The 13,958-nt window shown below is 45.2% G+C and overlaps 1 protein-coding gene across 1 annotated transcript in view; it reads left to right on the forward strand.

Annotated features, from left to right (window-relative positions):
* LOC127028493 (polycomb group RING finger protein 3-like) overlaps positions 1-13,477 on the forward strand; it is a 52,342-nt gene extending 38,865 nt beyond the window's left edge. Inside the window, exon 8 of the mRNA XM_050914256.1 lies at positions 12,834-13,477. Within this exon, the coding sequence (XP_050770213.1) occupies positions 12,834-12,881 (48 nt within the window). The 3' untranslated portion in view covers positions 12,882-13,477. The remainder of the gene's footprint in view (positions 1-12,833) is intronic.
* Positions 13,478-13,958: the final 481 nt, after the last annotated feature.

Genomic DNA, 13,958 nt, shown 5'->3' on the forward strand with positions numbered 1-13,958 from the left:
ACTCTTCACCTGGCCCATAGCTCTCAAGATTGTGAATCCCACCCAGGGCATGATCACTGCAGCCCAGGCTGCCAGCAGTCTTGACCTCTCCAATTAGTTCATCTGTGTTGGTGAGCAACAGGTCCAGTAACCCTTCTCCTCTGGTTGGGCTGTCTATCACCTGGATTAAGAAATTATCCTCGATGCACACCAAGAGTCTCCTGGACTGCTTACACCTTGCTGTGCTGCTTTTCCAGCATATGTCAGGGTGATTGAAGTCTCCCAGCAGGATCAGAGCCTGTGATTGTGATGCTTCCTGTAGTTGAAGTAAGAACGCTTCGTCAACAGTATCAACCCCTGGGGTACACCACTCATGACTGGCCTCCAGCTGGATTTCATGCTGCTGATCACAACCCTTTGAGTCTGGCAGTTCAGTCATTTTTCTGTCCACTTAGCTTGTTTGTACCTCATTTGTCTGTGAGGCTTTTATGGGAGACAAATCCCTGATTGATTCCACACTTATTTGCCCCTGTAGGGAGAGATCTGAGACACATGTATCCATTTATATGTCAGGGAGCAGTTAGTGTCAGCTGCTTCCTACAGGAATGGGGAAGGTGTGCACAAATAACAGCTAGCGAGGCCTGGGTCTTGCCAGCCAGACCCCAGCCCTACAGTACCCAGGCAAGGCAGACCTGGAGATCATAGCCAGGTTCAACCAAAAGCTCAGATCATCAGGGAAGTTCGTGGTGATGAGGCCCTTAGGGTCTTGAGTGTGGGGTCATCAAGGCGTGGGCTACGCAAATGTTATATGGTACAGTTTTAAACCAGTACTTAATCTGTCACTGTTCCTTAAAGCTACTAATATCAATGGTAATTTTCCAGCCCATTGTTTTGGGTATTGTCCTACAGTTTTCTTTAGACTGTTTTTACAAGTCTGATTCATTATTTCTACCATTCTGGATGATTGTGGGTGGTAGGATGTATGCAGTCTTTGTTTAATTCCCAGGTTACTCATTAAGGCTTAAGTTCTTTCACTTACAAAAGTCCCTCCTTATCTGATCCTTTCTCTGCGGGTATTCCATACCTACAGATAATTTCCTTAAATGGAAGTTTTACAGTTACAGAGGCTGTGTTCCTTTTAGAGGAAAAAGTTTCAACCCATCCTGAAAAGATACCTCTGATGACAAGGTGTCATGTTTTATCCCAGCTGGCAGCTAAGCACCACACAGCCACTCCCTCACTCCCCCCACAGTGGGATGGGGGAGAGAATCAGAAGGGTAAAAGTGTGAAAACTCATGCGTTGAAATAAAGACAGTTTAATAATTAAAAAAAGGAGGGGGGAAAAAAAAACCACAAAGAGAGAGGGAACCCCCCTCCCAAACCAAGAAAAACAAATGATGCAAAAGAAAGCAATTGCTCACCACCAATCGACCAATGCCCAGCCAGTCCCCGAGCAACGGCAGCCCCCGCCAACCTCCACCCACCCTGTTTTATTGCTGAGCACAACGTCATATGGTATGGAATATCCCTTTTGTCAGTTGGGGTCAGCTGTCCCAGCTGTGTCCCCTCCCATCTTCTTGTGCACCCCCAGCCTACTTGCTGGCAGGGCAGTATGAGAAGCAGAAAAGGCTTTGACTCTGTGTAAGCACTGCTCAGCAATAGCTAAAACATCCTGTTTTCATCACAAATCCAAAACATAGCCCCATACAAGCTACTATGAAGAAATTTAACTCTATTCCGACCAAAACCAGTACAAAAGGAGATACTGATATCCTCCTTTAGTTCATGGAAGTTTATCTATATAATCCATTTGCAGTATTTGCCAGGTTCCAAGGCTTCTCTGATGCAATGGAGGTGGCATCTTAGTTTTACTAGTTTGCTTTTGTATCATTAAAGTTTTCTTTTGTATCATGCACTTTTTAATTATGTGCTCAATTTCTTGCTTCATTTGTGGCCAAATATAAATTCCTTGAACCTAGAGTGCCCTATACTCCTTTATGTAACATATTATGACAATCTAAGATGCTTTGCTTTCTTTCAGACAACCCTGGTATCCATGTCTTCTTATTTTTTACATTTCCTGGTTTAAACTGCAGCAATTATTCTGAGTCGACTGATCTATTTGATCACTAAACTGTTTCTCAGTGTTGTTTTCAGTCTCTCGTGCTTTAACAGGCTTATGTATTTTTCCCACTCTCTCTCTGAGCTTGTAAAATGAACCTCTGGTTTTCTTCCATCACTATTGGTCTTCCATTGCCTGCTTTCCATCCCCCTTTCTCCCAGTCATAAGTCTAGTATTTTATTCCATTATTAACATAATCACTGTCGATAAAGAGAGTTAATGGGTTCTGTTTAAAGGATTGGTGTCTTTTAATAACTTCTATGGTAGCCTATACTTCTGCTGTTTGAGATGATAATCTTTTGTTGTGGGTTGACCCTGGCCAGCAACTAAGTACCCACAGAGCCACTCACTCGGCCCCCACTCAATGAGATGGGTGAGAGAATAAGAACAGCAAAAGCAAGAAAACTCATGGGTCCAGATAAAGACAGTTTAATAAGTGAAGAAAAGAGAAAAAAAACAAGTGATGCAAGCGCAAATCACTCACCACCTCCCACAAGTAGAACGATGCCCAGCCAGGCTCCAAGCAACAGTCACCTTAGAAGACAACCCCCCCCTTCCCCTGCCTTCTTCTTCCGCTACCCCAACTTTATTGCTGAGCATGATTGTGGTGGGTTGACCCTGGCTAGATGCCAGGTGCCCACCAAAGCCGCTCTATCACTCCCCCTCCTCAACTGGACAGGGGAGAAAAATAAAATGAAAGGCTCGTGGGTCGAGATAAGGACAGGGAGATCACTTCACCAATTACCATCATGGGCAAAACAGACTCGACTTGGGGAAAAACTAGTTTAATTTATTACTAGTCAAAAACGGAGCAGGATAATGAGAAATAAAACCAAATCTTAAAACACCTTCCCCCCACCCCTCCCTTCTTCCCAGGCTTAACTTTACTCCTGATTTTCTCTACCTCCTCCCCCCGAGCGGCACAGAGGGACGGGGAATGGGGTTTGGGTCAGTTCATCACACATTGTCTCTGCCGCTCCTTCCTCCTCAGGGGGAGGACTCCTCACACTCTTCCCCTGCTCCAGCGTGGGGTCCCTCCCATGGGAGACAGTCCTCCACAAACTTCTCCAACGTGAGTCCTTCCCATGGGCTACAGTTCTTCACGAACTGCTCCAGCATGGGTCCCATCCACGGGGTGCAGTCCTTCAGGAACAGACTGCTCCAGCGTGGGTCCCCCGTGGGTCACAAGTCCTGCCAGCAAACCTGCTCCAGCGTGGGCTCCTCTCTCCATGGGGCCACGGGTCCGCAGGTCCTGCCAGGAGCCTGCTCCAGCGCGGGCTTCCCATGGGGTCACAGCCTCCTTCAGGCATCCACCTGCTCCAGCATGGGGTCCTCCATGGGCTGCAGGTGGATATCTGCTCCACCGTGGACCTCCATGGGCTGCAGGGGGACAGCCTGCCTCACCATGGTCTTCACCACGGGCTGCAGGGGAATCTTTCTCTGCTCTGGTGCCTGGAGCATCTCCTCCCCCTCCTTCTTCACTGACCTTGGTGTCTGCAGAGTTGTTTCTCTCAAATCTTCTCACTCCACTCTCTCTGGCTGCAACTGCTACTCCCCTGTAACTTCTTTCCCCTCTTCTTAAATATGTTATCACAGAGGCGCTACCACTGTTGCTGATTGGCTCGTCCTTGGCCAGCGGCGGGTCCGTCTTGGAACCCGCTGGCATTAACTTTATTGGACATAGAGGAAGCTTCTAGCAGCTTCTCACAGAAGCCACCCCTGTAGCCCCCCTGCTACCAAAACCTTGCCACGCAAACCCAATACAATGATGTTATATGTTATGGAATATCCCTTTAGCCAATTTGGGTCAGCTGTCCCAGATGTGTCCCCTCTCAATTTCTTGACCACCCGTAGCCTAGTTGCAGAGGGGGCAGCAGCGTCACAGAGTGGGAAAAAGAGATAGCCATAACCACAAACGTCCCTCCCTTCCTCTTCCTTTCCCTTAGCTTTATATGCTGAGCATGATGTCATATGGTATGGAATATCCCTTTGGTCAGTTGGGGTCAGCTGTCTTGGCCATGTCCTTTCCCAACCTCTTGCCTACCCCCAGCCTACTCCCTGTGTGTGTGGGAGGGTGGGGGGAGAAAGCCTTGACACTGTGCTAGCACTGTTCAGCAATAGCCAAAACATTGGTGTGTTATCAACACTGTTTTGGTCACAAATCCAAAACACAGCATCATGCAGGCTGCTATGAAGAACATTAACTCCATCCCAGCCAAACCCAGTATATCCTTTCTCCAGTTTTCCTACTATTTATTCTCCCATTCTATTAACAGCAACATATTGGACTATTCTTTTTCCTTGTTCATATCTAGCGCTCTTGTCAGTGAACCACACCTTTAGTTTATTACTAGGTTCCTTTAAAGGACATGCACATCAATATCTAGTTCTTCTTTCCTGAGCAATTGCTCTTTGTTCACAACTGGGATCCACCCCTTGTTCAGATATGGTTGTTGTAATAGTCATACAGTACTCCATCACCACCACCACCCCCAGTTCATTAATATTAACTCGATAAATTGGTGTGGTGGGTTAACCTTGGCCAGCAGTCAGATGCCCACCCAGCCGCTCACTCAGCCCCCCTCCTCAACAGGACAGGGGGAGAAAATAGAATGGAAAAAGTCGAGATAAAGACAGGGATTTCACTTACCAATTACCATCACGGGCAAAGCAGACTCGACTTGGGGAAAATTAATTTAATATAATTTAATTTAATTTAATATAATTTAATTTAATTTAATTTATTACCAATGAAAATAGATTTGGATAGTGAGAAACAAAGACAAAAAAAATTTAAAACAACACCTTCCCCCCCCCGCCCCACCTTCCCCCAGGCTTAACTTCACTCCTTCATTCCCAACTCCTCTATCCACCCCCCCGAGCAGCACAGGGGGGATGGGGGGGTTACAGTCAGGACATAACAGATCCTCTCTGCCAATCCTTCCTCCTCACACTTTTCCCCTGCTCCAGATCAGGTCCTCTCCACAGACTGCAGTCCGTCAGGAAAAAATCTCCTCCAGCATGGACTCTTACACCGATTACAGTCCTGTCAGGAAAATCTGCTCCAGCGTGGGTTCTCCACAGGCCGCAATTCCTTCAGGAAATATCCAACTGCTCCAGTGTGGGGTCCTCCATGGGCTGCAGTGTGAATATCTGCTCTGGGGAATACCTGCTCCAGTGTGGTCTCTTTCATGGGCTGGAGGGGAATCTCTGCTCTGGCTCCTGGAGCACTTCTTCCCCTTCCTTTTTCTTCTCTGACCCTGGTGTTCGCACTGCTGTTTCTCACTTTTTTTTCCTCTCCTCTGCTTGTCTGGCATTTTTGCCCTTTCTTAAATATGTTTTCACAGAGGCACCACCAACTTTGCTCAGCTTTGGTCAGCAGCGGGTCCATTGCTGAGCCGGCTGGAACTGGCTGTGTCCGGCACAGGGCAGCTCCTGGTCTCTTCTCACAGAGGCCACCCTTGCAGCCTCCCCACTACCAAAACCTTGCCAAGGACACCTAATACAATTGGATTACATCTGGACTGTCAAGGGTGAAAGCCTTAAAGACTGTTATAGCCCAGACTGTTGCTAAACAGTCTTTCTCACAGCCAGATAATTTTTGTTCTGCCCTCTGAAGAGGATGCACTTTTTATTTTTGTAATGGTACTGCTCCCATGGAATCAGCCAGAACTTTTTAAAGCAACTTCTTTCAGTTTAGTTAAAGCATCATGTTCCTTCTTCCAGTTCCATTCCTGAGTCTTTCTCAGTAATTTCCATAATGGTCTCCTGATACCAGCAAAGCTTTCTTTTTCCCCAATTACAATTCCCAGGTAGTTTACCTGGGGTTGCCCTAATTGGGCCTTATTCAAATTGACTTTAAATCCTGTTTGGTCTGTTAATCTTAAAACTCAGATACTTGTCTCTTACACTTCTGTAGCTCCAATCACTAGAATATTATCCGCATGTTTCTGCTTTGTAAAACCCCTGCAGTACCTAAGTAAAGGTATATCATTTGTCTCTAAATGTGAAAGCAAATCTCTAAATTGATTCTTCAGTAGGTCAGATGGCAATGAAACAGATCTATAACTGAAAACCACTTGTTATTTTCTTGTAAATTAGCAATAATCTCAGACATGCATGCTACAATAGGACCCATCCTCAGGATGAACTTATTTATCTGACTAGCCTACCATCATTCTCCAGGATTTTTATCAGCCTTTTTAACAGGCCATAATGGAGAATTATACTGTCAGGCCCCTGAGGGCACTAATAGGTCTTAATGGCCCTGATTGGCCTTACTTGGGGCCTCCACATCCTCTGCCCAGGAGCCCCAGTTCAGCTCAGACCTGGGTCTTCAGTCCCTGCCTGAGCTATGTCATAGGAGTACTGGACTCCAGCTCAGCCACAGCTGTGCTTGGCCATAGACCCCACTGATCTGGACCCTGACCTGCAGACTGATTTCCTAGTCTGACCTTGGCCTTGCCTCGTCACTATGGACCTACTCAGTGATCACTGTCTGACTCTGGTTACTCTCATCAGACCTGATCCTGACACTAACCTGCAGATTGACTTCCTGGCTTGATCTTGAACTTGCCCCATCGCTATGAACTTGTCTGATGATCTGGACTCTTAGTTGAACCTGTTTACCATCCCTGGGTCTACCCTGCTCACCTTGCTCAGGTACTGTGAGGCCTCTGGCCAGCAAGGCCCCTGCCCTGCTGGCCTTGTTATTGCATTTGGCTCCTCATCCCTTAGGGAGCAGATGGCCCTCATTGCACCCTGGCATATGTGGGTTTATGATTTCCCACAAAACACCTTGTTCTAAATACTCCTTAATGATTTCTCCCAGAGCACTCCTAGCTTTTTTAGGATATGGATACTGTATAAGGGGGACGAACTGAGGGTCCCACTGTTTCAACTTGGTCATTTCTTTTTTGCACACTGTAGAATTTTTTTCTGCCATGCTCCTGGGACCTTTTGTTTCCAGAATTTTTTATCTATTTCAGTTAAAGTTTGTACTTGTTCTCTTGAATCTTTATACCAGCCTTTCCCTGCTTCCTGTATTCCTTTATATTTCTACAAAGTGTCACTATAAAAATTAAGATTCCATGTTCATAGAATTATAGAATCATAGAATGGTTTGGGTTGGAAGGGACCTTAAAGATCATCTAGTTCCAACCCTCCCTGCCATGGGCAGGGACACCTTCCACTAGACCAGGTTGCTCAAAGCCCCATCCAACCTGACCTTGAACACTTCCAGGGATAGGGCTTCCACAGCTTCTCTGGGCAACCTGTTCCAGTGCCTCACCACCCTCACAGGAAAGAACTTCTTCCTTACATCTAATCTAAATCTACCCTCTTTCAGTTTAAAGCCATTACCCCTTGTCCTATCACTACATGCCCTTGTAAAAAGTCCCTCTCCAGCTTTCCTGTAGGCCCCCTTTAGGTACTGGAAGGCTGTTATAAGGTCTCCCCGGAGCCTTCTCTTCTCCAGGCTGGAACAACCCCAACTCTCTCAGCCTTTCCTCATAGGAGAGGTGCTCCAGCCCTCTGATCATCTTCATGGCCCTCCTCTGGACTCACTCCAACAGGTCCATGTCTTTCCTGTGCTGAGGACCCCAGAGCTGGATGCAGTACTCCAGGTGGGGTCTCATGAGAGCGGAGTAGAGGGGCAGAATCACCTCCCTCGACCTGCTGGTCACACTTCTTTTGATGCAGCCCAGGATACAGTTGGCTTTCTGGGCTGCAAGCGCACATTGCTGGGTCATGTTGAGCTTCTCATCCACCAACACCCCCAAGTCCTTCTCCGCAGGGCTGCTCTCAATCCACTCATCGCCCAGCCTGTATTTGTGCTTGGGATTGCCCCGACCCATGTGCAGGACCTTGCACTTGGCCTTATTGAACTTCATGAGTTTCGCACGGGCCCACCTCTCTAGCCTGTCATAATGTTCCATTATCTAGTCAATTCCTAAAATAAGAGGTTCTTTGCTATTATTTACAACCTCATACTTGATATCAGCAGATCACTGCCCTATTATTAGATTCATAATATAATATTTAGGGCCTTTTCCTTCCTTCCTGTTGAAAGAGGCTGCCTTCATATTTTCTTGTTGAATAGATTCTTTAAGAAAAGTTTTAGACAAACTGATTCATGCTCCTGTGTCCAGGAAAAGACTGTATTTTTTTTCTCTACTTCATACAGAATATTGGGATTGCCCTCCCAGGATCCCAACGTATATTTGGCACACAGGCACCCATTCGTATGGGTAATCCTGGGCCCAAAGCAGACTTCCCTATTGTTGGTTTTCATCAATTGGGGGTAGGGCAGCAGAGCTTGAGCACTGAGGTATACTGCTGCTACTGCTCTTCTTTTCAGCTGTTGTATCACTCTTTTTAGCTTATCCCATGTTTTCTTCCTAATCCATTTTGCCATATTTTCTCCTGAATCCTTTAACATTTTCCACAGCCTTACACAGATTTGGTCCATTTCTTCTGATTTAGTAACCTTATTGTCACTGTTTCCTGCATCTATTTCTCTTATCCTTATTTCTCTGCAACCTCTTCTCTACTGTCCATATTCACGGTTACTGTAAGTCCCTGTTTTTTCTTGATCCACGTAAGAAATTTTTCCCTTTTCTCCTGTGTTACTTTGTAACACACTGTGTTATCTCTACCCATTGATTCCAGGTAGGTTCCCCTGCATTTTGCTGCATGGACAGTTGTGAATAACAGGGGTGCATTTGGGCAGCTAATTCTCATAATTCATCCACCGTTCAAGGAACCTGATTCATCCTTATTTCTGCCAGGGGAGCTACTACTTGTACCCCATCAGGAAAGGGTGGTCAGTACACGATAGATATCATGTCCTGCCAATGTTTGAGAAACCCCACATTTGTTCATAAAACATTCTCCATCTTCTCCTGGCTTAGTGCAGCTAACAGAAGCATCCAACAGATGCAACAGTTTGCACAGTGGTTTCTGGGCTCTGTTTTTAGATCATCTAGATTTTCTGGGAATGGGAACAACTTCTGAGATCATCAGGGGACTCCTAGGAACCCCTTGAGGAACTTCAGGGTGCTTGATGTTGCTGGGAAAGGATACCTACAGGAGACTCTGATTCTAGCAAGCTCTAGCAGCAGCTAATGAGCTCTGTCAGTTGTTCTTGATCAAAGGGTGCTTTGAGCTTTTGTTCCAGCTGACTCCTCATTAGGAACAGTCAATCACACTTTCAGCAGGTGCTAGGGAGAGGCCTATATAACTGCTGGGCCTAGCACTAATAGTAGTGAGCAGGCATAGCATTTGTTATGGTAGGGTATGCAGAAATTGGCTAGAAACTCTGCTGAGGGTAGTTTATGTGTGCTCAGCAACAGTAATGATGTACTTTAGGGTGTGGTCCCCAGCACTAACTAGAGCAACTATCCCTGGAATATCAGAGGTCTTGACTCAGACTGAGCTCCAGAGGAAAATGCATTTCTCCAGGCCTTTGGCTGCAGGGAGTGCCTGGGGCTTCTTGCTAAGGCTGGAGTAGGAGGAGATGGTGTCCTTGTCTGCAGAAGATGCGTGTTGGTGGAGAATCACTGTTGCAAAGTAAAGGAGCTGCAGGGAGGAGGTCAGCAGACTGCATGGTATCAAAGGTGACAAAAAGGAGATTGACAGGATTTTCTCTAAGACCTTAGAGATACAAGAGTCTGAATCTGTAGCTGCAATGAGGAAGGGGGCAGCCAGGGTCTGTGTTGAAAGAAAGGAATTAGGGAAATGTCAGGATCACATCCCTGGACTTAAGGAGAGGGGGCTTTGGTCTGTTCAGGGACCTGCTTGGAAGAATTCTGTGTGTTGTGGTTTAACCCCAGTAGGCAGCTAAGCACTACACAGCCGCTTGCTTGCTCTCTCCCAGCAGGATGGGGGAGAGAATGGGAAGGGTAAAAGTAAAAAAAATTGTGGGTTGAGATAAAGACAGTTTAATGGGTAAAGCAAAGCTGTGTGTGCGAGCAGAGCAAAATAAGGAATTCATTTACTACTTCCTGTAGGCAGGCAGCTGTTCAGCCATTTCCAGGAAAGCAGGGCTTCCTCATGCATAATGGTCCAAACATCCCCCCCTTTGTCCTTCTTTCCCACAGCTTTTATTGAGTCCCTTCCCAAATTCTTGTGCACCCCCAGCCTACTCACTGATGGGGCAGTGTGAGAAACAGGCAGCCTCAATGCTATGCAAGCACTGTTCAGCAATAACTAAAACATGGACATGTTATCATCAACACTGTTTTGGTCACAAATCCAAAACACAGCACTGTAAGAGCTGCTATGAAGAAAACTAACTCCATCCAGTAGATAAGTAATTGTACTGTGTGAATAGTTAATGTAATTCACTTGCACACATGTGCTTGTAATTATTGGATTGGAGCAACAGTAGGGAGGCCAACCCCATCTGTCTACTAAGAAGTAGAGGGTCATACTAACATGCTAGTGGCTTTCCGGTAGGTGTTCAGAAAGTCCCTCAGTGGTCCCTTGTTGTCGTGGTTTAACCCCAGCCAGCAGCTAAGCACTACACAGCTGCTCCCTCACTCCCCCCATCCCCTGCTCCCAGTGGGATGGGGAGGAGAATTGGGAAAGAAGGTAGAACTTGTGGGTTGAGATAAGAACAGTTTAATAACTAAAGTAAAATATAATGCTAACAATAATAATGATGAAATATAATAATAGTAATGAAAAGGAATATAACAAAAAAAAGGAGGGGGGGGGAAGAAAAAAACCCCAGTGATGCACAATGCAATTGCTTGCCACCCGCTGACCAATGCCAGAGCAGCAATCTGCCCCTCCTGGCCAACTCCCCCCCCCCCCCCCGTTTATATACTGGGCATGACATTCTATGGTATGGAATATCCCTTTGGCTAGTTTGGGTCAGCTGTCCTGGCTATGCTCCCTCCCAGCTTCTTGTACACCTGCTTGCTGGCAGAGGATGGGAAACTGAAAAATCCTTGACTTAGGATAAGCGCTACTTAGCAACAACTAAAACATCAGCATGTTATCAACATTATTCTCACACTAAATCCAAAACACAGCACTGTACCAACTACTAAGAAGAAAATTAACTCTATCCCAGCTGAAACCAGGACACTTGTCTATTCAGGTATATATATAATCCTATAGTTTTCATCTACATATAGCAGCCACCACTTTCTTGGATGTAGTCTCAGTTGTGCAACCCATTATTAATGCCAGTGTTTGCTCATGGCCTTGGCCTTAAGCAGACCCTTGGTGTTCTGCGTTTATCAGGTCTTGTGGGTTCAACAGGGCTGCTAGTTTCAGGAGCCTTGGGAGACTTCTATCTTCATGAAGTTCATGAAGAGCCTCATGCAGTTCAACAAGGGGAAAGGCAAAGTCCTGCACCTGGGGAAGAACAACCTCATGCACCAATATATGCTTGGGGCCACCCAGCTGGAAAGCAGAGTGGCAGAAAAGGACCTGGGGGTCCTGGTGGACACCAGGTTGAACATGAGCCAGCAATGTGCCCTTGCAGCAAAGAAGGCTGATGGTATCCTGGGATGCATCAGGCAAAGTATTGCCGGCAGGTCGAGGGAGGTGATCCTTCCCTCTACTCAGCACTGGTGAGGCCGCACCTGGAATCCTGTGTCCAGTTCTGGGCTCCTCAATACAAGAGAGACATGGACATACTGGAGACAGTCCAACGAAGGGCCACGAAGATGATTAAGGGACTGGAGCATCTCTCCTACGAGGAAAGGCTGAGACACCTGGCACTGTTTAGGCTAGAGAAGAGAAGGCTCAGGGGGGATCTCATCAATGTATATAAATACCTGAAGGGAGGGTGCAAAGGGGACAGAGCCAGGCTCTTTTTATTGGTGTCCAGTGACAGGACAAGAGGCAGTGGGCACAAGCTGAAACACAGGAGGTTCCATCTGAGAATCAGGAAACACTTTTTGACTGTGAGGGTGACTGAGCGCTGGAAGGGGTTGCCCAGTGGGGTTGTGGAGTCTCCCTCCTTGGAGATATTCAAAAGCCATCTGGGCATGGTCCTGGGCAACTGGCTCTAGGTGGCCCTGCTTGAGCAGGAAGTTTGGACCAGGTGACCTCCAGAGGTCCCTTCCAACCTCAATCATTCTGTGATTCTCAGCATGTACTTTTCCTCTCCTTGGCCTGCTCTTTTCAGGTAACTATTGCTCCATCCATGCACATAAGTACCTAAAGAGCCAATTCACACAAACTCATGCAGAAGAGGCTTTTATGACCATTCTTCATGTTGTGTAAACTTGAACTCTAGAACTCTGTACTGCAGGATGTTGTAGATGTTAAAAGTTTACATAGCTTTAAAAAAGCAATGGGTAAATTCACAGAAGAATTATTGGGTGAGGACTATTAATACAAGGCTCTACATCTGGCTTAGGAAATTTCTGAATTGTTTGAGATTGGGGAGCATTCTGGAGACTTGCTATTTAATTGCCCTGTTCTTATGCCCTTCCCCAAGGGTCTGTGATTGGCTCCTGCTGGGAACAGGTTCTATTCTAGATGGCCAGACCTAGTGTTAGTTAGCTACTCTTAGGATGATCAATTACTGAGACAAAAGTAGGATTCTTTTGGGGGGGCTCCGTAGGTGGGGTATCTTGGTGAAATTTTGGAATATAGCTACTCTGATAGTCTCTCTAAGCTTTAATTTATGAAACAGATAAGTTTTATTTATAAAGTATATGAATTCATTTTGGTTTTGCCCCTTAACCTGTCTGATGATTCTGTCTTGCAGAAAGCACCTCTACTGCTACATTACAGACCCAAAATGGACTTGCTGTAGGAGAACTTTATTGTCCTTCTGGACAGTTTTTTTTGCAGAGACTATCATCTGGCACCTTAGTGCAGCACTTAACTCTCATGTGACACAAACCAGCAGAATCATTTTGGAACATTGTAGTGCTTCTATAGCAGACTGTCCTTCTGAATATTTCTAGGGATGTGCTGCATGGATTTTTGGACAAAAAGTATATATATATATTTATTTTTGTACAAATGAAATAAATCACAACTCAACAGGATTCTACCAGCACTGAGTTTACAGGTAGTGAAAACACTTCACAGTTCCATGGAGCTCAGCCTGATTCATCTATTTGTAGTTACACAAAAATAAGTTAAAATGGTGTGGGAGAGATTTAAAATGTTGCTTTTAACACCAAATTACTACATTTACTTATTTTTTTGTCTTTAAACTTTACAACTTGTTTCAGTATGTTTTTCTGAGGTGTTCTTGTTTTATGTAGTATGCCCAATTATGTCAGCTTTAATCAAGCCATTCTATAGAGCATTGAACATACCTAATGATACAGTGACTGGTAATATTTATTATGCTGCATTAAAAACTTCCTAAAAGCCTGGAGATCCAATTACTTCATTAGTTTTGCACAATGTTTGTTCTTTATTTTGTATTTCAATAATGTTTTAATATCCCCCCTTTGCATGTTGATTTGAAATGAGTTCACTTGATTTTTTTAAATACACCTTAATATTTTGCCATGGCATAAATTACATCCGATCATAACAAATACTCATAAGTGCTGAACTTGTGAAATTGTTTTAAAGCAAATATGTCGTATAATTGGGGCTTGCAAAAATCAAATTTTACTTTAGGGAGTATTTGCTATTTCATTAGCTGTTAAAACTATGGCTGTTGGGCACCTTTTGTTGATGTTGCACAAGTTTCCATTTCACTAGCTAAAAATTCGTCAGTTAACTGCAAACCAATTCTGTGTTTCTTTTACTGTTTTCTATATGAAACCATAGCTGTTTATAGCTCAATTACTATTTATCTTTGAGGTCAGATTAGATTACAAGGGCACTGTCTGGCCTTAACTGATAATTTTGCTTGTGTCAAGCCCTG

Source organism: Gymnogyps californianus, unplaced genomic scaffold, assembly GCF_018139145.2.
Source record: "Gymnogyps californianus isolate 813 unplaced genomic scaffold, ASM1813914v2 HiC_scaffold_33, whole genome shotgun sequence".
NCBI classification, from domain to species: domain Eukaryota; kingdom Metazoa; phylum Chordata; class Aves; order Accipitriformes; family Cathartidae; genus Gymnogyps; species Gymnogyps californianus.